This window comes from Anabas testudineus, chromosome 24 (assembly GCF_900324465.2).
Source record: "Anabas testudineus chromosome 24, fAnaTes1.2, whole genome shotgun sequence".
Lineage (NCBI taxonomy): Eukaryota > Metazoa > Chordata > Actinopteri > Anabantiformes > Anabantidae > Anabas > Anabas testudineus.
The window spans coordinates 16,900,092-16,927,846 of record NC_046632.1 but is presented as its reverse complement, the minus strand read 5'-3'; the positions used below and the strand labels follow the sequence as shown (position 1 = coordinate 16,927,846).

Here is a 27,755-nt window from a genome sequence, read left to right as displayed (position 1 = left end):
CCTTGATATAATTCACTGTAGATAAATGTTGGTAAAATGTAATAAACATAAGGATAAATAAAGTGAAATCTAAACTTTTCCACTTTTTGATATCTACAAGTAATTTACAGAAATTAAAGACCAATATCAACAACAACTCATCCAAGAAAAGAGAACAGAGAAACCACAAAGTGTGGTTATTGTGAGGAAGTGATACCGCAGTGATGACCAGAAGAAAATGTGGCGTCTCTATATAGAAACCAGTTCCCAGACTGTGTCAGTGGAGAGAGCGACCAGAAGAGATGAATTTTAACAAAGACCAGCAGAGACGGAGAAGGATGAAAGACACATGGATTCAGGTGATTTAATTAGTCACCTTGAATTTAGTGGACTTAATCCTTTAAACTGTTTTATCAGGTTGATTTGTCTTGTTGCATCACGGAGTCTTGTTAGTTTAGTGGCTTTGATACAGTCATAGTTGTTGTTCAGGGAGCCCCTAACCCTAACCACGACGTCACAGAAGACAAACACCTCCACAACCTGTGAGAAGCTCACAAACGGAAAGTGTCTCTCTGCTGCTGTTCATTCAAACAAATATGGGAAAATGTCGTCTCTCAAAGACAAAATTGTGAACTCGAAAAAAGTTGAGATGCGTCGTTGTTTCTCTGAGTTTAGCATCACTCGTTACAGCTGTTTTCACTGTCGACTGTACAAGAACTAAAGATGAGTAATTTAGTTTATTAAGAGACAAATAATCCTGGAGCTCTTGTGCTAACACTTTCTGTGAGTTGTTTCTCTATCTGATTGTTACCAAGAACAGAGAGAAGTTTGGAGTCATTAATTATTTCAACAATCTCAAAAGGATTTGAAATAGAGTTCTCTTACTTCAGAATTGATCACATCAGAAGGTCCTGGTTCTTTATTTACTTTAACACTGGACATTACTAACACATCAGGTGTATTCCTCCATCCTTTGTACCAGAGAGGCTGACATCATCTCTCCAGAAAAGGCTTCTGTGTGCAGGCCACTCCTGTAGAGGGCACTGTTTGCTCCACCTTAAACCTGCTGCTGTGTGGTGTGTTGTTACAGGACCAGGACAGTGAAGATGAAAGTACAGAGGACTGTGAAAACATCGGAGACCTTTTAGCTTCAGTCAGATCTGTTCAAATTCTAATGTTTGTTATTTGCACTTCATTCAAAACTGACTCAAAACTCTTTTTACATTGAATTAAACACAACCTAATCTCTTTAAACTGAATTCCATAATGTAATTTGCAAATTTCTAATATTTTATAGTTCTATATTTCTAATATACATATAATAAATATCTTTAAGAAGAGAGAGCGGTTTCTGTGGAGCTCATGTGGTGTTATATTGAACTGCATGATGTCACTCTTTGCATCCTCTGTGCATGTGTTTTTTTTTAGTTCCCTCTCAAACACACATATGCACACACACACACACACACACACACACACACACACACACACACACACACACACACACACACACACATGCACACACGCACACACACACACACACACCATGTCACTGTCTCTCAGACCACACTGCCTCTGCACAGAGCTCCACTTCCTGTTCTTTCACCCTCCAGTGGTAAACCGTACCCCTGTTGGGTTAAAGGTCTGGTTACTGTTTGTTCTCTGCTCCAACATTTGTACATAATATGATTCCAAAATGTCCTAAAACACAGAAACAGCCGTTCAGCTGCGTTCAGGAGCATCAAAGAGTGCAGGACATGATCTGGTACTGAAGTCGTCCTGTGACACCATGAAAGTCATGTTAAACACTGAAGTGGTTACGTCAAACTGAGGTGACTCACACGTTTATTTGTCTCACTTCTAATAAAGCATTTTAAGAACAACATAAACAGACCTGCTGCTACATGTGTTTAAAAGTAGCACTTGATGCTCTGTCTCCAGGAAGTAACATGTAGGCAGTTCAGCCCTGATCTCATCCGTGTGTTAACCGCCTTTATATCTGGCATTTATTCAGTCACTGTTTGTGGCCTCCAGGCTTCTGCTAACAATATTCTTCCACGTGTTCTCACTTTAGGCATGATGTTAGGGGCCAACAGCTTTACAGACCACGAACATACAGCACTGTACATCAACCTTCAGTTGTCTTCCGCCTGCTTCAGAATCACCTCTAAATGAAACTCTATAAGGAAAATGTAAATAAACTTAAATTTAAATGTTAACCTTTCCACTCTTTTGATCTCTACAAGTAATTCATAGAAACCTAAGGTTAATTCAAGCGAGGAGAGCAGAGCGACCACAGACTGAAATCATTTTGTGGAAGTGAAACCTCGCAGGAAGAAAAAAAATTAATCTTTAAGAAGAAACACGTTAACAGACTCCGTCAGTTGAGAGGGAGACACGAAGAGAACAGAGTGATGGAGTTCAGATGGATTATCATGAGTTTATTGGTGATACCGATGCTTCAGTTAACAGGTAAAGATGCATTTAACTCACTGTACAGAGCTTTATGAATCTCATTAGAGCTTATTTGCTTAGTAACAACTCTCTAACTGAAGTTTAGAAATGTTGGATCATAGTGGACTGAGTCTTATATTGTGAAAACAAACGTCCACATGAACAGAATGAACTGTTCTCTGGTTATAAAGACAGTTGAGCATGTCGGTCTACTGCAGAGACATTATTTTTATTTTATACATTTATTTAATTTTATGTACCTTGAGATTATTGTCTTGCATTTTGCAGCTGACAGTTTAGAGAGAGAGACAACGTGCAGAGAGAGGTGGAGGACCTGCAGCACAGGCCTCCACCCTATAACTGAACGAGGACGTTGTGGTTAAACCCACAGGGACTAGAAGTTTTAACGTCACTTCATGTACTGTATTTGTTTATTTTCTAGTTTCTGGCTTTTAATTATGTTCAGAATCAACAATCCCTCTCACTCCAGTGTGAATGGGTTCAGTCTTAGTCTGTTTCTTAGCCGTGAGAGTTGAAACTCTTGACAACAGCTCATTCTTCTGCAGCCAGAATGTTTTTAATCTTTTCCATATTTGTTAAGCTGCATCACGTTGTCTGTGGGTTTTGTTGCATTTATCATAATATTATCTGCTGTTCCTACTAACAAAACAAACAACTCAGGAACACCAACAACTGGAACAACAACAAACACCACATCAGCAGACAACACAAACGGTCAGAATCCAATAACACCAGGTAGCGACTGACTGTTTCCCTCTCTTTGCTTTATGTGGACATTTTTCAGTCTCAAACTTTCTGGCTCATCATCACAACACAGTTAACTGAATGTTTAACTTTTACTGTTGTCTATCCAGGTATGCTGTTAATCTACATTGGTGTTGGATTAGCAGCATGTGCAGAATTTGTAGTGTTCGTCATCTGGGCGATAAAAAAACGTGAGAACATTCACAGATGAAACTTTAAAGATTTGGATGAATCCAGATTGTACAGGAAGCAGAAGCTAAGTTTAGTCTCTCTTTGTTCTTTTCAGGGAACAAAAGACACACAAATGAAAACCTGGTGAGTTTAATGAAAGTTTTTAATAAAACTGTGATTTTATAAAAGGAGATTTTTTTATCTTTACACCTGAAATAGACTGAAAAACAGCACTGACTCACTGAACTGTGACTGTGCAGGAAATGAACCTAGATCCAGCAGAGACTCAATTTGTTCAAGAAAACAGTGAAGACGAGGTGAGATGAACGCTGCACACTGTACTAAATAACACTCAGTTAAGACAGAAGAACCAGGAACTGTAAGGCTAATACAGTAAAATTCAATTAAATAGTAATGAAAATGAGCATCAGTATCTCTTGTCTATTGTCTTTTGTCTCTGTGCAGGCTGATCCTGAAGGTGGAGTCGTTTACAGTTCCATCAGATACACAAAGAGGACCAAAAGTAAATCCATGGTGAGCCACGCTGTCTGCTTGGTTACTAGACAATAAAGAGCTTCAGCTCTCTTTATAAATCTAAAGGCCAAGTAGATGTTTGATATTCACAGGTTTTTTCCTGTAACTAAAACGTCAACTGCACAGACAAGATGTTTGTTTTTATCAGCTGATAAAAGTTGAAGCAAAGTAAACAACTCAAATCACACTGTGTCAATGTTTTCCTTCTAGGATGAGAATAAAGATGAAGATGATGAAGGATGTGACACAGTGACCTACAGCACCGTGAAACTAGCCTCCTGTTCTGTTGAACCCTCTGCTGATCACGATGACCTCTATGCTACCATCAAAAAACCAGATAGGATGTAGTAAGTTAAAGTGCGACGGACTAACTTCCTCATCTAAAGCTCAGTCCAACAGCTGAGGATCATAGATTTACAATTGTCAGTTATCACAGTTCTGATATTAATGGTTGTAGAAGTCTTGTTTCTTTTCTTACAGAATCCAGTATTAACAGTGATACAGTACTATACATGACAATCATGTCCATCAGAGAGGAAACAAGCTCTCAAAGAAACCTAGTTTGTGTCACCACTGTAAGTCAATATCTAATAGTTCAAACTTCTTCTAAATCTACTGTACAGTAATTTTAAAGATGCCTAATATGCATTATAATATTTTCTACTCAAACTACTCTGGCTACAGTCCCGAGTGGAGCAGTGGAAAAGCGTCACTGCCAGTCTGAGTGGGTGGGTCACTGTGGGTGGAGGCGGAGGTCCGTTTATACGACTTATGTATCTATTAATATGGAGATTCATTATTGCAACTGTTAAACTACAATGACAATTACAGAAAAACATGATATGACCTCTTTAAATATTTTATAACTTGACTTTTATTTTATTTAGTGTACCATATCGATGTTTTTTATGTTTGCCTTTTTGTTTCGCTTGATATTAAACAGTATTTGTGGCTTGATTTGTGTACGTTTCAATGATCTTTCTCAAGTTTTCTGTTTTGTTTTCTTGTACGGTTTAACATGCTTTTAATGCAACTTATCTGTTGTATGGTGTGTTTACAGAACTCATTTATCATGATCATATTCAAAAACAGACAGTTTAAAGTTGAATTTGTGGAGTCTGACAGAAGCAGCAACACTGGAGATGAATTTAATCAGAGATCCAGATTACTGCAGTTTGTTTCATTAGTTATGTGTTATATGTGTTCTTACCTGTGTGATGGAAATAAAGACATTTAATTTAATCAATCTGAATTCTCTTTTCATCCTTGTTAATCTCTAATTCTCACACTCTGAAGTGTCAAAGTCTGCAGAGAGGTATATTTTTAAAGATGCGTGCAGCCATTGCTTCCTGTGACCAGTGAGGTGTCACTTCCTCAAGATGATGTTAGATATTAGTTTGGCTTTAATAAGCTTCAAGTCTTAATGACTTCTGCATTTCACCACACGTTTAACCTCCTCCTCCATCCTACTTCTGATCGGCCTCACTCCAACGCAGAGAGAATAAGAGTCAGTGAAATACATCAAACATAAAAGTTAAAAGGTTCAACATATTATTCACTTCATCTTTTCAATACATTTAAAGAGATGAAAAGATTCACCCATAAAAAGCAGCTAGTACGGAAGGAGGGTCTGATGTCAATAAAAGGAAGTGATGCCTCAGTGGTCACATCAAGTAAACGCTGCACTGATCTTTAAGAAGAAACCCCTTCAGACTTATTTTAGTCGAGAGCGTGAGAACAAGAAGAGACAGAGACGCAGGATGGCTCAATTCAGATGGATTCAAATGTCTTTATTCCTGATTCTGATGCTTCAGTTTACAGGTAAGAACACATAGAACTCACACTAAATAAAAAAAAACATTACTGCAGAAATATAACTAAGTGTTTCATTGAGAAAGTTCTTTTTCACAGTTTGGTTTAACTGGGTAGTCGACAAAACGTTGATGTATCCAAGTTAACTGAACACTAATAATATAATAATCTGATATTTTACACAGTTCTCTCTTTTTTCTCATCAACAGTAACTGGACAATATTCTAAAGTCACTGTCAGAGATGGAGATGACGTCACTTTACCTTGTGGAAATGTGACAGATGACCAGAATAAATGTAACAGTACTACCTGGACGTTCAGTGTTTTAGGAAACTCAACAACAGTAACACTGTTTGAACATGGACAGATTCACAACAGTGTAGTCAAATCTAAATCAGACAGACTGAGTGTTACAGAGAACTGTTCTCTGGTTATAAAGAAGGTCACAGATGAAGATGTTGGTCTTTACACCTGCAGACAGTTTATATCAGGACGACAACAAGGTGGAGACTCTGTGTCTGTTGTTACCAGTGAGTATTTACTGTTCAGTGTTTTTGAGCTTTCTACTTTTATAACAATAACTATTTGTCTAATCTTAGCATTTCTGTTCTCTGGATGAATGATGCTTTTGGCTTTAATTGAACTCTTAAGACTGTCCCAATCTTTTCTTTTATATTAATGATTACAGTTATCTGTGCTGACTGTGATATCGTACCTCAGACCACACTACAAACCCGCTGCTGTTCAAGTCTCCACTTCCTGTTTCCTCATCTCTATAACCTTTCTCTGGATTCTAACATTAGTTTAAAACATAGAAATGTTTCCAAAATAAAAGTCATACCAGAAAAACAAGTGGTTAAATGTAGCAGCACGTTGATAATAATGAAGAGAAGCAACCGTTTAACATCAGTGTTGTAATTCAAAGGTTTTAATGTTGGTTCTATGCAGCAGTTTCTCTATTTCTGGATTAATGTCTCTGTAAACCACCTCAATCCTCCTCTAGATGTTGGCTGTAGATAAATGACTGTGGTCGTACTACAATAAGTTAGTTTTTCCTCTCAAGTTGTCCCCAGTGGTCAGCTCCTGAATTACACTCTACTCTACAGAACGGACTGAGGACAGTGCCTCTGAACAAATGAACACAAATGTTAAAATAGACGACGTCATCACCTGTCACATGCCTACATGTAAAAATACATGTTCTACTTCAGGGAAATTAAAGACAGCTCATCATCATGTTGACCACTTGTGTTCATTTGGTCGTTGTTTGTGACTAAACCCCCGTGAGTGCTGCAGCTGTTCACGTGTTCAGTTCTTCAGAGATGAGACCAACATGATGAAAAAGGTTCTGGTGTGGAACATTTGGAATCTGCAATGGTCCTTAGGATCGGATCCGTGGTCTTGACTCAATCTCTCTCTGTCTTCAACAGAAGACTGTACCAAGCAGCAGTTTCCCTGCGGACTTCAAACATCAAACACAACAGGTGAGGATATGATGAACTGTGTGATTTTCAATCTTATGTGAAGTGTGACATCATCAATAATTTGGTGGCTCTGATGTTTTGATTGGTTCACTGTGGGACTTCACCGTAAACGTGTTTCAGGTAAAGCAACAAAGTTTACAACAACAACAACAACAACAACAACAACAACAACAACAACAACAACAACAACAACAACAACAACAACAACAGCAACAGCATCTTCAGCACAGACAAATAAAACTGACTCCCCAAGAGGAGCACCAGGTAGAAACTGAACGTCTGTTTCTCTTCTTTATATGTTCTATGTCAGACTCTGGACTCTTGGCAGACTCTGACATAGACAACTGGGTCATCGGCTCTGACCCAGCTCAACTTCATCACAGCACTATTCAGAATATTCAGCTTTGTTCAGCTTCTCCCAGTTGCGTTGTCGTGATCCTTTCCTCTCTGCCTTTCACAGCGGGGTGTTAGTTGGGTCTGAACTCTGTGACTGTATCATTATTGTTAAAAGGTTCTTAAATGATATCATTACTGACTGCTTTGACTCCATGTGGTAAATACTGTGTTGTCCAAGGATCTGACGAAATAAAGGATCCTGTTTTTACTCCCAACATCCAACTGTTCACTATATTTAAATTCTCTTTCCAGGTTCTTGGTGGTTCATTCTTGTAGCTGTGGCTGCAGTAGCACTATTAATAAGTGTTGTTGGACTCATGAGAAGGAAAAAAACTAAGAAAGGTGAGAACAAAGTAAAAGTAATAACTTTTAATAAAGATACTATTTAAAATAACATTAAACTCAATTATCTTCTTTTTTCAGAGAGTGAATCATACCTGTATGAAAACATGGTGAGTGTTAGAACTGAAAGTCAAATGTTCTTGAAACTGTGATATGAATCTGTACTGCACATTTCTATCATTATTATTATTATTATTATTATTATTATTATTACCTGTGTAGCTCTAAACCTGTAAGAAACCACAATAACAAGCAACACTGACATCAGTGAATAGAAAGTAGAGAGTGTTGAAGAAGCACAAATATCATCATACTGTAAAAGTGTGATCAGCTAAATCCTATATAGTAAAGACGTGGAATTATTATATTTGATCACAATGCACAGATGACACTAACCTGTGTTTGTTTAGGAGCTGAGATCTTACCCAAAGGTGACTGAGAATCAGAACATGGTGAGATTACAGAGTTCCTCTAATGCTTATGTTTGTTCTTTAAATCTGAAATGTGCCTGTGTCAAATCATCGAGACTCTAGAACTGACAGAAGAGAAGAAGCAGGAACTTTCATCCAATTAGAGTTTAATACATTTAATGAGGGTTGAGAATGAGTTGCCTGTTACTAAACTGTCATCATGTTGTTTTTTTCTGTGCAGACTGAACCTCATGAAGACGTTTCCTTCGCCTCCATCAGCTACAAAGACAAAAGCAAACAGAAATCTTGGGTAAACTAACTGTAAAGTAAATGATGTTAATTTGTAGAGAGATGTTTTCAGAAAGTACATAATATTTATAAATAATTGTGATTCAGTCACTCTAAGTAAGTAAAGATCCCCCACGTTTCCTAGACACTAGTGCCGCCTTCAGCTCATTGGATAGAACCTAAGCATCAGATGAAAGATGAACATTTCACGTGTTATATTTAACAATAAATAAAAAGATCTTTTGTTGTACTATATCTTTTCCAGGATTATGCAAATGATTACGGTAATGTTGGTGCAGTGATCTACAACAATATTGAAGATCCCACTTCTCCTGATGACGCCTCCTGTGAGCCCATCTACGCCAACATTAATTAACCCTGGGATCGTATCTCACAACAGCAGTGTAGTATGTACTGTATAGTACCATGCAGTACTGTAGTATGTTACAAGACTGATAAAGCTGATTTTGAAACTAAATGTTTATAACTAGGCTGTAGTACCTGTAGTAAGGCAACGAACTAACCAAACAAACAAGGTCTTTCCTACTAAACTCAAATGATATCAAGACAGTGTTGATGGTACCTTCTGTCTGTTCACATGACATAACACAAACTGATAGAGCAGTTTATGACACCAATTACTCTTACTTTCTAATACTTTACTGCTTAAATGTGCTTTTGCAAATCAAACTAGTAGCATAAAAAATAGAAAGTAATTCACCAAGAGCAACAAATACTGACACTGTATAAACCTTTTGTACCAGATCGAAACTCAACCATCTCTTCTGATTATGTTCCTCTGGAACTAGACAGCAACAATGAACATAGTTATGGAATTTCTTGTCAAAGATTATCTGTTGAATGATACAGGGACAAAAAACACGTGGCAAAGCACTAGAACACAAAGTAACTACTAAATACAGCAACAAGAACCCGAAGAGAACAAGTAAGAAAGTGTTTTAAAGTTGAAAAGGCAAGAGAAAAAGCTGAGGACTAGTATGAACACTGACTCTGTCAAGAGGTTGATGACTGAGGGAGGCTTATATAGGAGTAGAGGGGCACAGGTGAAATTTATGAAGGATAATTAAATAAAGCTGGAGACAAGAGACAGGGGGGAGACAGGAAGGACGACAAAGTAAAAGCACAACACAGGAAATAGAACCAGTATCATGAAGTTGGAAGTTCAAGACTAAAGTCCAGCATGTCATTGATCAACAATCAAAGGAGGTGGCTGAGCTTTACCTAGCATCTGATATCATGGTCTCACGAGCACCCTCTCTTAATCAGAGCAGTGCACGTCTGTGACAAGCTGAACATGGCCACAGACTTGTCATGACGATCAGTGGGACTGGTGTCTGCACCCAAATGTCGCTCAGTGGATTGAGGGGACAAACGTTCGGTGCCTCGGTGGCAGGGGCTGGAATTGTAGTTTGGAATTGAGATTGCTCCGGAGTTTCTTTTTTGCCATGTCCGTAGAAAGTGGTATTGAACCGTGATACACTCCCTAAAGTAGAGAGAGTGATCAGGAGCTTTCTCATGATAGAAACTGCTGACAAACAGTGTCTGGAGAGATTAGGTTTGTTCCATGAGGTGGTCTCTGCTTTCCAGGGTACCAGGGCATATCATATGATGTGGAGTGGGCCATGTTTCAGCATTGGTGCAGAGTGGTGAAGAGTTCTTCAACTGTATGAATTGGAAAAACTGTAGAAAAACGTTCCCATTTGCGTGTTCATGTAAGGATTCAAGCTGCTGTGTTCTGAATGAACTGCAGCTTTTGAGATAGTCTCAATGATTTAAGAACAGCAGACCAACAGATGGATGGATTTCCTGTTCAGACACTGTTTAAATCATGTTTTCTGATTAAAACTGCTCCAGAGTTTGGTTCATGACAACAGGCTCAACATGACTTAATAAACCAACAGATGCAGGATCACAAGATATTAGCAACAATTATATCTGATTAACATTTATTTTAACAACCTTTATGCATTTAACGTCTTCTTAACGTAACTTCTTTTCTGTTTACTAATAAGATGTATTTTCTGTAAATCACAAAAAATAAGAGTCAATAAAACAAACTAAACATGAAATGTTTTTCATGCTTTTCCATTAAGCCTAAAAACGTATGTCCTGCATTAATACATCAAGTAACAGAAGAGAAAAACATCACTTTAAAGTCACAGGAAGTGATGCTGTTTGTCTTTAAGAAGACACCTCTTCACGTTTTTTCTTAGTTGTGAAAGTGACAACAGGACAGTGAAGCAGGATGGTCGAATTCAGGTGGATTAGAATGTCTTTGTTTCTAATTCTAATGCTTCAGTTTACAGGTAAGAATACAAATGGCACTAATTACACATCTTCTATCTGTACGGATTTAAAGTGCATTACTACTCATTTCTTTCTGTCTCTCAACAGCAGGAACTGTACAATACTCTTCAGTCTTAGTTGGTAGACATGGAGATGACGTCATGTTACATTGTCCGAATGTGACAAACGATCAGGATAAATGTAACAGGACCACCTGGACGTTCAGTAAATCAAATGACACAGTGATGTTGTTCGGTGTTGGAGCCAAATCTAAATCAGACCGACTGAGTGTTACAGAGAACTGTTCTCTGGTCATAAAGAAGGTCACGATGGAGGATGTTGGTCGTTACACCTGCAGACAACAAGAAGACTCTCAGGTTGATCTGTCTGTTGTTACCAGTGAGTATTCACATAATACTGTTTTCACACTAATACATTTGTAATTCTGCTGTTGAATATCATCTTATCATATTTAATATAGATCAGATCACACTACAAACCTGTCTTTTATCAATTCTCCATCTCATCTCAAAAATTAAACTTCCATTGGGAACTTTCACGTGTTAAAAGCTTTTAAATTAAAATTAAATTAATAAGATGTTTTGATGGGGGACAAACATGACGTTTTATTGTAGCTTTATTAGAGCTGAGTAACAAATCGAGGTGTATCGACATGTTTTTCAGTGTGATGTAGGATTAAACAGTGCGGTTCATATATAAATAGCTCAGTAGATTTGGTACACAAACCATTTCCTCTATAAAGCCGTGCAGATGTTCTGCTTTGCAATCTCGCCCCTCTTTCGCTCTCTGTGACTTCCTGTCCTCTGTTTGCAAACTAACCTTACCTGCAACGTGGGGGGAGAAGCTGTGGTAATCTGCACTGCAGAAGCAAACCTGGCCTCAAAGTGACTGAGCGTCTGTTCTCCAGCACTGTGAATTGCATTGTGGACAGGCTGCACCTTTGAGGTCCAAGGACACTTCCACAAGTAGCTAGGAGAGCCTGGGAATCGAACCACCAACCCTAATGTAGTAGTGGTATGGAAAAGAGAAAAATTAAGCCCCTGGTGACAAACAGCTTATAACATGAACAGACCAGCTACTAAGTGTGTTCAAAGGTTGGACTGCTGCTGTGAAACCTGCTGCTTTCATATGAAATGGAAAAGAAACAGGAAACAAAACAGGAAATTAAAGACCACTCAGGGAGACAGTCATCGGTGCGTCACTTGTTTTACTGTATCTTTGACTTTGTGCAGCTGCATCTCAGCAAAACACGTCCCCCTCAGTTCTTAGAAAAAGAAATAAATCCCATTTAATATGATTAAAACATCATTTGTAGTAATAGTTGGTGTGTTGAAGGGAATTGACATTTTCTGCAGCTGTCTGACGTTTCCACCACCTCCAAACACATCAACACACATGTTAACCGTTTGTTTCTACAAGTCGCTTTGTATTATTATGTCCAGTAATAGTAAAGAAATATTATATAAAGAAATATTGGAATGGAAAGTCGAACAACAATATCTTTATTCTCGAGATGACAACAGTTTTGGTTAAACTTAGTTTTATTTCAAGAACCAGGGAAACTCTACTGTCGAGAGGATGTGAGTCAATGAGGTTTGTCTGGTGCTGTGCTGAGAAGAAGAGCCTGTTGTCGAGGGACAGGTAGCAAGTCAGACTATCACTGTCCTACTAACAAGATCTACCTAAACACAGAGAGTGGTCAGAACGGGGGTGTGAAAGATCGCATGTGCAGAATGTCCACAGGTTTCATTCACTTTAAGCTCAGTTTGTTGAATTCACAAACTGCTGAGACTTTACCTGTTGTAGTGCCACCAAATTGCCCAGTGTTACCTTTAGCTAAATGTTTAATAAATCAAACAAGCAACTAACAAGATTCAATTCAATTCAGTTTTATTTGATTTACAGAGTATAATTATACAAAAAAAAATTATAAAGAAAACCCAACAATCCCATTTGAGCCAGCTTTAGAGAGGAAAAACTCCCTTTAGAGGAAGAAACCTCCAGCAGAACCAGGCTCATAGTGGGCGGTCATCTGCCTCGACCGGTTGGGGATGAGTGGAAAGAGAAGAGAGAAAAGAACAGCAGGCAACAAAAACAACAACAAGCAGCAAGAACATTGGGCAGGTCAACTGGATTCTGGAGATGTACAGCTCCAGGCCGAGGATACCTGCAGAAAAGTACAGAGAGAGGGAGACAGAGAGGAGGAAACACAACTACAGGAGAGAGAAGACACCAAGTTAATGACATGAAATGGTGGCATTTTTATTGATATAGGAGAAAGGAGAGAGGAGAGGAGCTCAGTTTGTCAATAGAGGTCCCCCAGCGGACTAACCTATAGCAGCATAACTAAGAGATGGTTCAGAGTCACCTGATCCATCTCTCCAAGTCTAGTCTTAGATGTAGAGAGGGTGTCTGCTTCCCGAACCTGAACTGGGAATTAAAAACATCTTCCAAGAAAAGATGTGAAAAAGACAGAGACTGGTCTTATAATGGATATCGGGATGAGTTTATAATGGTTTGTGTGGGATAATGTTGCAGCAGCAGACGTTTAGACCGGAGAAGAATTCCGCACAAAGAAATTAAATCTAAACAGTTTTTAAGAAAATGGAGGAAGTTGGTTGATGCAGCTGTAGAGAGTTCAAGTCAGGACAGAAACAGGGTTCAGACACTGGTTCCTCTGTTACTAGTGAGTGTTGATATCGTAGTGTTTGATGATGATGAATATACTGGAACATTACACTCATCGTTTTATTTCTCTCTCTCTCTCTTAATGTCTCCATCTTCCACAGTGAATAAAGGAAAGGAGAAAAATAAGATCACCATGATCTGCATTGTGTTGTCCCATGGTCTGTTCTGACTTATTAAAATGTGAAGTGACTGATGGTCACAGGAGAAAGCAGCAGTTTCCCTTCAGACGTCAGACTTCAGGTGAGAAGACGACAAACCACATTTCCAAACACACGAATCATAAAATGTATTATTTGTGTATTGTGTAATGTATTATTTTTTTCTGTATTATTTTTTTCAGGTGAAGAAGCAACAAAATCAACGACAACAATAACAGAAACAACAACATCAAAATCAAAATTAATAATGACAAATACAACAAGATTAAAGTCAACAACAACAACGACAGAAACAACATCAGCACAGACGAACACGCATAACTACACAATCAAGAGTGACCCAACAGAACCACAGGGTAGAGACTGAACAGTTCTCTCTCTCCTGTTTTGACATTAATCAAAAGAGAGTTCATAAACTGGTACTAACTGGTCAGTTGTAATAATTATATGATCACACAGAGCTGAATCATCAGCTTCGCTTCTATGTGAATATAGTGATGTTTGGTAAAATCTTTATTCATTGAATGTTTTCTCTGGGTTCAATCACTTGAATTGTTTCATTCCATATTTAAATTCTCTTTCCAGGTCGGTCTTGGTGGTACATTGTTATTGCTACGAGTATAGCGACACTCTTATTAACCGTCGGTGTATTCGTTATTTCACTGTCCAGATGCAAGAAAACTGAAGGTGAGAAAGTAAAAGCAAGAATTTTAATGATGCAGGATTTTCAGTTTAACTTGGTTCTCTTGTCTTTTCAGAGATTGAACCACAGCTGTATGAAAATATGGTGAGTTTTACAACTGAAAATCAAATGTTCAAATCAAACTAGTCAAATACCACAAATGTCAGTCTTTAGAATCAGTATCATCCTCATACTATACAATCAGTTCAGTCTTTATAGTATAATACACAGATGACACGACCACGGACTAAATGTCACTGACCTGTGTTTGTGTAGGAGCGGAGATTTCACCCTGCACTGATGGAGAATCGGAACATGGTGAGTTCACAGAGTTTCAGAGTCTTCTCTAATATGTGCCTAATAAGTTTCAACAAGTTAGAATTAAATTTATTTATTGAAGGTTGAGTCACGTCTTCTCTCTGCAGGTTGAATTACATGATGGTGTTTCCTGCGTCTCCATCAGCAAAACAGAGAAAAGCGTGAAACATGAATCCTGGGTAAGATGATTCTAAACTAAATGATATGAATCCATGAAGAAACTAGAGTAGAAGTGAAATCTGCTGATACTCACATGGTCCTTTACTCTTCAACTCTCTCACTACACAGTACCTTCAGACCAACATCCTTCTACCAATATACTCACTATCCCTCCTCTGAACATGTCTAAACCATCTCAGTCTGGCCTCTCTGACTTTGTCGCTAACACAGGCAACGTGAGCCGTCCCTCTGATGTACTCGTTCCTTATTCTGTCTAACCTGGTCACTCCTAAGGAGAACCTCAACATCTTCATCTCTGCTACCTCCATCTCAGCCTCTTGTCTCTTTCTCACTGCTACCGTCTCTAACCCATAGAGCAGAGCTGGTCTCACCACTGTCTTGTAGACCTTTCCTTTGAGTCTTGCTGACACTCTTCTGTCACACAACACTGCACCTTCTTCACCTCAGCCCCCTGTAACCTAACGCTTCTACCTTGATCCTTCTCGTTTAGAGAAGGATCAAGTGGTGCTCTTACTGGGCATGAAACCATACTGCTGCTCACAAATCTCCACCTTCTTCCTAAGCCTGGCCTCCACTACTCTTTCCCACAGCTTCATTGTGTGGCTCATCAACTTTATTCCTCTGTAGTTGCTGCAGTTCTGCGTGTCACCCTTGTTCTTAAAGATCGGAACCAGAACACTTCTCCTCCATTCCTCAGGCATCTTCTCACTCTCTAGAATCCTATTGAACTAACTGGTTAAAAACTCCACTGCTGTCTCTCCTAAGCACTTCCACACCTCCACAGGTACGTCATCAGGACCAACAGCCTTTCCACTCTTCATCCTTTTCAGAGCCTTCCTCACCTCATCCTTTCCAATCTCTGCTATTTCCTGCTCCACAACATCCACATCTTCCTCCCTTCTTTCCTGTGATTTTCCTCATTCATCAGATCCTCAAAATACTCCTTCCATCTTTTCTGCACACTCTCCTGGGTTGTTAGCACCTTTCCATCTCTGTCCTTAATCACCCTTATCTGTTGCACAGATAAGGGATGCATTCCTGTACTTCCTCATTCCACCAAGTGTCTTTACCTTCTTTCCTCTTTCCAGATGACACACCTAGCACCTTCCTACCTGTTTCCCTGATAACCTCTGCTGTAGTTTCCCAGTCATCTGGAAGCTCCTCCTGACCACCCAGAACCCGTCTCAACGTCTGCCTGAATTCATCGCAAGTTTCTTCTTTCTTTAGCTTCCACCTCTTTAGCTTGGTCTTCTTTTCTGTCTTCCCTCTCTTCTTCTTCCTCACCTCCAGAGTCATCTTACACACTTCACTGTGTTCCTCTCTCTGTGTTGTCTCTGTGAAGTGTTGACTACAGCCATTTCCATCCTCTTAGCAAAGTCCACCACCATCTGTCCTTCCAGATTCCTTTCCTTTACACCAAACCTGCCCATCACCTCCTTATCACATTGGTTGCCCTCACCAACATGCTCGTTGAAGTCTGCTCCAACAACAGGTCTCTCTCCTCTGGGGATACTCTCTATGACATCAAGATTTGAACATTTGAGTAGTTGAACTTAAATCAGGGCAGTAAAAGCTCCTGTCCAGTTACATGTGTGTAAATCTTGGATTGTACTGTTTCCTTCCAGGTTCTGGAAAATGATTATGGTAATGTTGGTGCAGTGATCCACAACATGAAGGAATCGTTCTATTCTTCTGGTGAATCTTTGAGTGAGCCGATCTACGATACCGCAAACTAACCCAGGAGTTTGGTAACACATCAGAAAATATGTATATATGTAAAATAATTTTAAGACTTTGTCAACATTTGAACAACGTAATGCTTGAACTAATGGGATCTGATAGGAAAGGTTGACAACTCTGTTTCATAACAAACTCTGATAATATCTATGAAGGGGGGGTCCTGAAGTGTTTTTAAAACTATTGTTTGTATCCTAAATACTCATAACTTGTAAAACCATGATCAGAATAGATGGTTACGTTCGTCTTTTATTGCTTCTTTGTGCACAGTGAGAATAAAATAATTTATTCTGTTGTAAATAATTTCCTTGTGCACCTCAGCATGTTTATTGATTTTTTTGGTGTTGGAGGGTTTTCAATGTTTGTCTGTGTATCAGTCATTTTAATTAGCACACCATCGCACTAAAGCGCCACACAAGCTCATGTGACCACAGACATTTCTCTTCTTGCTCATTTAAGATGTTTTTCGTTCCAACTTGCTTCGTTTCATATTTCATGGCTGCATTGTCTCAGCCCACAGCCTGCACTTTTCTGTTCTTCAACATCAACCATGTGTTAAATCAGGCTATTTGTGATGTGTGTGTCATGAATGAAGGGAATTAATCACTAACAAAGATACTGACAGTTTGTCCTAAAAAAGCAGCTAACAGTTTAAACACTGTTAATGTTTTTGATAATAGAGAGGTATGTAGATATGAACAAAGGACCATTTTTCATCAATATGTGACAAATGGGGTTTGAACTTTGACCTTCAGTTTATTAGAAGGGGGTGCCTTGCTCAGAAATACCACTTGTATTTACAAAACTTGTTCCCCATGTTGCAGATGAATGTGGTGGGGGTTAAATAAGAGCTGGCAGGGCACCGGTGAAACTGATTAACACTGATTACAAGAAGCTGGAGACCAGAAACAAGAGGGAGACAGGAAAGACAACAAAATAAAAGCACGAGAGAGGAAGTGGAAAATACAGATCGTGACAGTTCTCTTGTTTACACTGATTAAAAGAATCAGAGTATGTTTCAGATTGAAGAAGTTTCCATGATAACAAGCTCAACATGACTTTGGATAAATCAACAGATCAATCAATAGATTAATTAAAAAAATACCAGGGCAGAAAAATACAACCCAGAGTCATAAAGAGGAAGTGATAGCTCAGAGTTTTACAGGAAGTTAAGACTGTCTTTGTCTTTAAGAATAAACCACTTTGCAGATCGAGGACATAACTAAAAGACAGAGAAGCAGGATGGTTGACTTCAGATAGAGAACAATGTTTATTCTTCTGCTGCTGTTTCAGTTTACAGGTAAGAATACATATATCTCACATTAAATATAGAAACATTAGAACATGTAGATCATTCAGACAACTTTAGTCACTTAGTGTAAAAAAGAACCACTTTTATTTGTCTCTGTGCTGTTTTTACATTAATATGAATGTGTTTGACTTTAATGAGCTTGAAGTATTAGATTAAAAATGGTCCAATCTCATTTTTATTAGGAATTATGATCATATTAAAAACAACTCTGATTAAAACTTATACAGACCACAATATTGTACCTCATCGCATCAGATTGTTAAAGATGTCTGTTTTCATTGTTCTCTAATATTTGTCCAAAGTCGTAAATTGCTTCATTAACTGGACATACTGTATTTTCTAATGTAGATATAATGTGAACTTGATGTTCACCTGCAGGAACTTAAAAAACATATTAACCATAAGTATTTCTGGTTTATTAGGTCATAGTTTGTGACTAAAACCTCCAGAGCTCTGCTGCTGTTGTCATGTTTTCAATATAACACCTCCTCTCTCAATTCTCAGAAATAAAATACATCAGTCATCACATCAGTAGTGGGACCAACAGGTCTCACGTGAAATATATATTTAGCACTTACATGAGGTCATTGCCATCTGCTCCAGCACCAACATGCATTAAAAAGGTCGATAGAAAATACAGGAAGCTTGACACTCGTGCAAACATGTACGTGAACTAACAATGTTCACACATTTAACTTGTTTCTAAAGTCAGAAACTGTGTCGCTGTATGTTTAAAATGTTCTTAATGTTTAAATATTTACAGTTAATTTATAGAGATCAACAGTGACACAGGAGACAAAACAGCTTCGTCATGAAATCATGACGGGTGTCTTGTATCTAGGGTCAGACTCTATGGCCAGAGACAACATGAAAGACAGATCAGAGTTAGAATTGGTTTTATTAACAATAATATAATGCAACTGATGATTCTGCAGTCCGGAGAGCAGGTCGCCGGCTGGGAGCAACCTCGAGTGGGTTTGGCAATAGGGTGAGTTAGAGAGAGAAGGAGAAGTGAACCGAACTTCTTCTATAGGGAGAGAGGGACACAGGTGTAGTCAATGGGAGGTAGTCAACCTCAAGACTGTGAGGCAGAGAAGAGGAGGAACAGGAAGCTGACCAAAAAAAGGCATGTGGGACAGACAGGAAGGAAGAGAAGGGACAGCGACAACGGGGAAGTTACATTAAACAGGTCGCAAGAAAGTGAGAACAAGAGAATTAAACTAAAATAATAAAGAAACATTTGATAAGAGTTAAACACAAACATTGAATTCAGACGCATTAACATGTCTTTGATTTTTAATAGGGATGCTACAGTTTACATGCACAGATACACATCACACATTGTTCATAAACAATCAAAAACTGCAAAACTAAGAGAGTCACAGTGATAAAGGAGTTTGTTTTGTAACTGATAGTATGTAGATTAGGTTAGAACAGATAAGAGTAATCTCTACTCAAATGAGAATAGTAATTTCAGATTATTTATCCTCCTATCATCTCCTTTTTCTCATCAACAGTAACTGGACAATATTTCTACTCCTTCACTGTCAGAGACGGAGATGACGTCACTTTACCTTGTGGAAATGTGAGAGATGATCAGAATAAATGTGACAGTACTACCTGGATCTTCAGTGAATCAGGAAACAAAGCAGCAGTAACACTGTTTGAACTTGGACAGATTAAGAAAGATTCAGTCAAATCTAAATCAGACAGACTGAGTGTTACAGAGAACTGTTCTCTGGTTATAAAGAAGGTCACAGATGAAGATGTTGGTCGTTACATCTGCAGACAGTTTATATCAGGACGACAACAAGGTGGAGACTCTGAGGTTGATCTGTCTGTTGCTACCAGTGAGTATTTCCATCATAATGTTTTCACACTGATACATTCATAATTCTGCTGTTAAATATCATCTAATCACATTTAATATTAGTCAGATCACACTACAAACCTGCCTTTCATCAATTCTCCATTTATTGTGATCTCATTTCTAAAATTAAACTTCCATTGGGATCTTTCATGTGTTAAAGCTGTGTCCTACCTCCAGTAGGGGTCCTTAGGCAAGACCTCCTTAACCTGCCTACCTTTGTAAGTCGCTTTGGATAAAAACATCTGCCAAATGACTAAATGTAAATGCTTTGAAATCAAAATTAAATAAATAAAGAAGATGTTTTAGTAGTGGACAAACACCACATCTTATTGTAGCTTTATTAGAGCTGAGTAACAAATTGAGGTGTATCGACATGTTTTTCAGTGTGATGTAGGAATAATCAGTGCGGTTTACATATAAATTGTTCAGCAGATTTGGTACATAACAAAAGATAGGACTGTGAAACTTGCTGCTTTAATTTATTTAAAGTATTCATTAACATGAAAAAAAAAAAAAAAAAAAAAAAAAAACAGGACACAAAACCAAAACAAGACCATTGGGGGAGAAGCTCATTGGTGTGTCACTTGTGTTACTGGTGTATCTTTGCCCATGGTTCAACTTAGTTTTATTTCAAGAACCAGGTTACCAGCAGGGAAAACTCTACTCGTGTCACAAGCCTAGGATCTGACTCCATTGCCAGACACCACACACACAACATCAGAGTATAAGATAATGAAGGTTAAAGGTTTATTAACAATATTGATGATAATGCAGTGGATGGATTTCAGGAACCAGCAGCCGAACAGAGCTTTTGTCAGGCGAGTATGGTGGTCTAGGAGAGGAGACAGAGTTAGATAGAGTCTGGCTGGATCTTGGGTAATATTTTTGAAGAGTACTCACTGAAGGCTGGGTGAATGGTGGTCGAGCGGCAGAAAAGGAGTGAACCAGATAGAAGACTGTGAGGTTTCGTCTTGAGTGGTGACCTGTAAGTGGTGGTGGCTTGTAGACTGGTGAATATGGTGGAGCTTCCAAGATGGCTGACAGCAGAATGAAGCACGTGTAGACTGGGAGCAGAGGAGGAATGATATGTTCTGAAGAATGAGCCATGTTACAAAAGCACAATTGGTTAGTGAGAATAAACAGTTTCAGTTGCACTTTTCCAGAAATCCAAATTTCAGAATGAGACATACCAGGGTCATACACAGGGGAGCCGTCCAAGCACTAATGTCCATAAAGCTGAATCAGAGGTCCAAACAACAATTCAGGTCAATAAAGATGGGCCATAAGGAGCACAGAAATCCAAAGGCTGATAACAATGTCAAGAGACGGTCCAGGTCAAACACATTAAAATCCAACACAGGGTCAGAACAGGGAAGGAGGGAGAGCAGAGGCAAGTTTAGATCAGGCCGGTTCAAACACAAGAAGTCAGTCCAAAAGAATGCTGGATAGTATGTCTTCTCAGATTGATGTGAGACTCTTTTTTTCTTCTTTCTATCTGGCAGAATATTATTTGTGTATTGTGTAATGTATTATTTTTTTCTGTTTTAATTTTTTCAGGTGAAGAAGCAACAAAATCAATGACAACAATAACAGAAGCAACATCAGCACAGACGAATACACGTAACTACTCAATCAAGCGTGACCGAACAGAACCACAGGGTAGAGACTAAACTGTTCTCTCTCTCCTCTTTTGATGTTAAAGCCTAATTTTATCCTCTCAAAGAACAAACAGAGAAGCCTTTTCAACTTCTGCTGGGTCAAAATGACCATTTACATCAGCAGAAGAATAACTGGTCATTTATAATAATTATATTATCACACAGAGCTGTGTTGTTTCATCCCATATTTAAATTCTCTTTCCAGGTCGGTCTTGGTGGTACATTGTTATTGCTGCGATTATAGCGACACTCTTATTAACCGTCGGTGTATTCGTTATTTCACTGTCCAGATGCAAGAAAACTGAAGGTGAGAAAGTAAAAGCAAGAATTTTAATGATGCAGGATTTTCAGTTTCACTTGGTTCTCTTGTCTTTCCAGAGATTGAACCACAGCTGTATGAAAATATGGTGAGTTTTACAACTGAAAATCAAGTTTTTGTGTTTTCATGAATCATTACTGACTGTGTAGCTCTACAACTGGAAGAAATCAACAGAATAACTGAAACTATTAAAGAAAGTTTAGGTGTTTGCAGAAGAAAATGTTAAAGACAATTGTAGAAATAAAGTGAATAGAAGAAGCCAAATACCACAAATGTCAGTCTTTAGAATCAGTATCATCCTCATACTATAAAATCAGTTCAGTCCTATATAGTATAATGCACAGATGACACGACCACAGACTAAATGTCACTGACCTGTGTTTGTCTAGGAGCGGAGATTTCACCCTGCACTGACGGAGAATTGGAACCTGGTGAGTTCACAGAGTTTCAGAGTCTTCTCTAATATGTGCCTAATAAGTTTCATCAAGTTAGAATTTAATTTATTTATTGAAGGTTGAGTCACGTCTTCTCTCTGCAGGCTGAATTACATGATGGTGTTTCCTGCGTCTCCATCAGCAAAACAGAGAAAAGCGTGAAACATGAATCCTGGGTAAGATGATTCTAAACTAAATGATATGAATCCATGAAGAAACTAGATTAGAAGGGGAATCTACTGATAATCACATGGTCCTTTACTCTTCAACTCTCTCACTACACAGTAGCTGCACCTTCAGACCAAAATGTCAATTTCTTACTAGTCACAATTGAATCAGCAGATTTGAGCATTTGAACATTTGAGTAGTTGAATTTAAATCAGAGCAGTAAAAGCTCCTGTCCAGTTTCATGTGTGTAAATCTTGGATTGTACTATTTCCTTCCAGGATCTGGGTAATTATTATGGTAATGTTGGTGCAGTGACCTACAACACGAAGAGATCGTTCTACTCTTCTGGTGAATCTTTGAGTGAGCCGATCTACGAAACCCCAAACTAACCCAGGAGTTTGGTAACACATCAGAAAATATGTATATATGTAAAATAATTTTAAGACTTTGTCAACGTAAACATTTGAACAACATAATGCTTAAACTAAAGCAAAGGGCTGAAGTGGTTTTTAAACCAACTGTTTGTATCGTAGTTTTTAAACCTTGTAACCTGTAAAAGTATAAAAGATGGTTATGTTTGTCTTATATTGTGCACAGTGAGAATAAAATAATCTATTCTGTTCTAAATAATTTTCTTGTGTGTTTCAGCATGTTTGATTTTTTTTGTTGTTGGTTTGAATGTTAACTGTGTAGCAGTCATTTTAATTAGCACACTAACAAAGCACCGCACAAGCTCATGTGACCACAGACATTTCTCTCCTTGTGAGGAATCAAAGGGTTTAACAAACGAAAGAGGTTTATTATCAATACAGGGAAACAAGGTGGAGAAATAAATAATACTACAAAAATGCAGGCTCGATGGAAAAAAAGTGACAACTAAAAGCGACCCCAAACACAGTGAAAAAATGAAGTAACAAACAAAACCCGAACAGACAAAGTGACAAACTGAATATTAACTAGAAAACCTGAAGGCAAAGTAACAGAGAGCGCTACACTGACGCAAGCAAACTACAAAGTAAGGACACTGACAAAAAACAAAATAACAGAAATGCACAACTGATAGACTGAAGTTACAGACTAACCAGAAACGCAAAAGGCAAAATCCTGGGTAAAACAAAGGGGTGAACTCCAGTCCATGTACCAAGAAACTGTGTGCGACAACAATCAATGTACAAACCAACCAGGAGGACGTGTGTGTATTGTCAAGAAACTGGCAACGAGAACAATGACTGAGGGAGCTTTTAAAGACACGGGGACACAAAGGTGAAACAACTCTTAATTAAAGTCCAGGAGCGTGAAGAGTTCAGGTGGTCCAGATGAGAACAGTAGGAAGTGGCTGTAGAGGGGAGTGAGAAGGTGAACACCAGGGGGAGACAAAAACACCAACAGAACGTGGATGAGGCAGGAACCATGACACTCCTGCTCATTTAAGATCTTCTTTGTTCAAACTCGCTTCGTTTCAGTAATTATTCTACTGCCACCTGAGCTTATCTTCATCTTCATCTTCAGCTTAGCTGCATTGTCTCAGCCCACAGCCTGCACTTTTCTGTTCTTAAACATTTAAACACTTTTATGACCTTAAACATAACCATGTGTTAAATCAGCCTATTTGTGATGTGTGTCATGAATGAAGGTGATTAATTTCCTTCATGACATGAACATGTCATCACATGTCGAGACGCTGCTGACAGAGTGATTTGACCCATTCAGATGTCACAGTACTGTACATGGCACATGTTGCTCCAAGGTTACTTCCATGTTTTCTTATTAAAGGGTTTATGGGGAGTTTGTCCTGTAAACTTCAGATTTTTAATGTTATAATACAATAGTACAATATAAATAAACTTGATTTGATTATTTCTGATGACTGAGCTTCAAACATGAAAAACAACAAACGAATACAGCAGTTAAAGACACCAATAGTTTAAACACTGTTAATGTTTTTGATAATAGAGAGGTATGCAGATATGGACAAAATACCATTTTTCATCAATATGTGACAAATGGGGTTTGACCTTTGACCTTCAGTTTATTAGAAGGGGGTGCCTTGCTCAGAAATACTGCTTGTATTTACAAAACTTGTTCCCCATGTTGCAGATGAACATGGTGGGGGTTAAATAAGAGCTGGCAGGGCACCGGTGAAACTGATTGACACTCATTACACCCGGCCCCCTTCCTCTTCACCCTCTACACTGCAGACTTCAGGCACAACACGGACAGCTGTGTTCTGCAGAAGTTCTCTGATGATTCTGCGATTGTCGGCCTGATCACTGATGATGAAGACGCGGAGTACGGAGGACTTACGCAGAACTTTGTGGCCTGGTGTTGGCAAAACCACCTTCTGATCAATGCGAAGAAAACCAAAGAGATGGTGGTGGATTTTCGCCAACGGCAGCCTGCTGTCCCCTCACTGGTGAACATACAGGGAACAGATATTGAGAGAGTGGACTCTTATAAGTATCTGAGTGTTCACCTAAACAATAAACTAGACTGGACTCATCACACGAATGCACTGTTCGGGAAGGGTCAGAGCAGGTTGTACCTCCTGAGGAGACTGAGGTCTTTTGGAGTGAAGGGAGCACTCCTGAAGACCTTCTATGACTCTGTAGTGGCATCAGCCATCCTGTACGGTGTGGCCTGCTGGAGCAGCAGCATCACAGAGAGGGAGAGGAAGAAGCTGGACAAAGTAATCAAGAAGTCCAGCTCTGTCCTGGGCTGTCCCTTGGACTCAGTGCGAGAGGTGGGTGAGAGAAGGGTCCTGGCAAAACTGACATCCATGCTGGACCACGAGTCTCACCCACTGCAGGACGCCCTGTGTGCTCTGGGAGAGATTACGCAGATCTTTTCTCCCTGCTGCAGTCAGACTGTACAATGAACACTGCTGATACTCATATTACACCTGTGCAATAACCAACTTTACAATGTACATTTTCAATACTGCCATCCAGTAATATCCATATACTGTACATACTCACACTGCTACATATACTGTACTTACATGTATATATTTTATTTATTACTGTACTGTTTGTACTATCAGGTTTCATAGTCTATTTATCTCGGACTGTGCCAGTTTAGTCTTTCGTCTCCTTTGGTCAGACTGTCTTTCTGACACTCTAGTGTTTAAGCTGTTGTAAAAATGCAATTTCCCCATTGTGGGACTAATAAAGGTTTTCTTATCTTATCTTATCTTAAGAAGCTGGAGACCAGAAACAAGAGGGAGACAGGAAAAACAACAAAATAAAAGCACGAGAGAGGAAGTGGAAAATACAGATCGTGACAGTTCTCTTGTTTACACTGATTAAAAGAATCAGAGTGAATCAGATTGAAGAAGTTTCCATGATAACAAGCTCAACATGACTTTGGATAAATCAACAGATCAATCAATAGATTAATTAAAAAAATAACAGGGCAGAAAAATACAACCCAGAGTCATAAAGAGGAAGTGATAGCTCAGAGTTTTACAGGAAGTTAAGACTGTCTTTGTCTTTAAGAATAAACCACTTTGCAGATCGAGGACATAACTAAAAGACAGAGAAGCAGGATGGTTGAGTTCAGATAGAGAACAATGTTTTTTCTTCTGCTGCTGCTTCAGTTTACAGGTAAGAATACATATATCTCACATTAAATATAGAAGCATTAGAACATGAAGATCATTCAGACAACTTTAGTCACTTAGTGTAGAAAAGAACCACTTTTATTTGTCTTAGATTAAAAATGGTCCAATCACATTTTTATTATGAATTGTGGTCATATTAAAAACAATTCAGATTAAATCTTTACAGACCATGACATCATATCGCATCACATTACTGAGATGTTGAGTCAAACAGCTCTGTTTTCATTGTTCTCTAAAATTATATAAAGTCATATATGTAAATTGTTTTATTCACTGGACGTATTTTACTGCAGCTGTAATGTGACTCCAGATTAGTCTCAGACATAATTAAACAACCAAAGACTCAACTCTGCTGTGTGCACAACAAGAAAAACATGATGCAGTCAAACAGAATCTGATCAAATATCCATTTAATGGTGTTTTGGTGAATATCACATATAGACGAGCAGCTACATGTGTTCAAAAAAACATTGAGACGCTCATCAAGGTGTTAACCATGAGTATTTCTGATTTATTAGATCATAGTTTGTGACTAAAACCTCCAGAGCTCTGCTGCTGTTGTCATGTTCTTAGTATAACACTTCCTCTCTCAGTTCTCAGAAATAAAAGACATCAGTGGTGGGACCAACAGGTCTCACTCGAAATATATTTAGCACTTACATGAGGTCATTACCATCTGCTCCAGTACCAACATGCATTAAAAAAAGAAAAAAAGGATGATGCAAGGTTGATAGATGATATAGGAAGCTCGACACTAATGCAAACATCGAGTGGGTTTGGCAGTAGGGTGAGTAAGAGAGAGAAGGAGAAGTGATGTCCTGAGGTCGTGAGGCAGTCCTGGTCAAACACAAAAAGACAGTTCATCAAACAGCAGAGGTAACTAAAAAGAGCAGGCTGGAGGCAAAGTCAAGTTCAGTAGTGAGAAGTCAATACAAAACAAGCACTGGGTAGTGAGAATCACAGGAAGGCGTGAGACGATCTGGGAGAGGAGGAAGATAAACGCAACTGCTTATATAGGTAGAGAGGGACACAGGTGTTGTCAATGGGAGGTAATTAACCTCAAGACTGTGAGGAGGAACAGAAAGATGACCAAAAAAAGGCATGTGGGACAGACAGGAAGAGCTGGGACAGAGACAACAGAGGTCAGAACAAGAACAAGAGAATTAAACTAAAATAATAAAGAAAGTTAAACACAAGCATTGAATTCAGATGTATTAACATGTCTTTGTTTTTTAATAGGGATGCTACAGTTTACATGCACAGATACACATCACACATTGTTCATAAACAACCAAAATCTACATAACTACGAGAGTCACAGGGATAAAGGAGCTTGTTTTATAACTGACAGTATGTAGATTAGGTTAGAACAGATAACAATAATCTCACACTTTGTTTACTGAGAATAGTAATTTTCAGATGATTTATCCTCCTTTTTCTCATCAACAGTAACAACTGGACAATATTCTAACGTCACTGTCAGAGACGGAGATAACGTCACTTTACCTTGTAAAAATGTGACAGATGATCAGAATAAATGTAACAATACTACCTGGATGTTCAATGGTTCAGGAAACTCAACAAACGCAACAGTAACACTGTTTGAATATGGACAGATTCACAAAGATGTAGTTGAATCTAAACCAGAC

General features: G+C 38.6%; 2 protein-coding genes and 1 long non-coding RNA gene across 3 annotated transcripts; all 3 read left to right on the top strand.

Annotated features, from left to right (window-relative positions):
• Positions 1-2,375: 2,375 nt before the first annotated feature.
• LOC113149071 lies at positions 2,376-3,389 on the top strand. The gene is made up of 3 exons (XR_003297550.1): positions 2,376-2,451; positions 3,115-3,189; positions 3,309-3,389. It is a non-coding gene; the product is annotated as an uncharacterized LOC113149071 (long non-coding RNA).
• Positions 3,390-5,555: 2,166 nt separating this feature from the next.
• LOC113149646 lies at positions 5,556-9,011 on the top strand. Its single transcript, XM_026341863.1, has 10 exons — positions 5,556-5,724; positions 5,925-6,245; positions 6,404-6,426; positions 7,146-7,199; positions 7,379-7,463; positions 7,848-7,937; positions 8,019-8,047; positions 8,348-8,389; positions 8,589-8,657; positions 8,901-9,011. The coding sequence occupies exons 1-10, from the start codon at positions 5,556-5,558 to the stop codon at positions 9,009-9,011; spliced, it is 993 nt and encodes a 330-aa protein (XP_026197648.1).
• A 10,085-nt stretch (positions 9,012-19,096) lies between these two features.
• On the top strand, positions 19,097-22,876 carry LOC113149645. The gene is made up of 7 exons (XM_026341861.1): positions 19,097-19,238; positions 19,556-19,888; positions 21,466-21,567; positions 21,772-21,873; positions 21,945-21,973; positions 22,275-22,316; positions 22,766-22,876. The coding sequence occupies exons 1-7, from the start codon at positions 19,097-19,099 to the stop codon at positions 22,874-22,876; spliced, it is 861 nt and encodes a 286-aa protein (XP_026197646.1).
• The last annotated feature ends 4,879 nt before the right edge of the window (positions 22,877-27,755 follow it).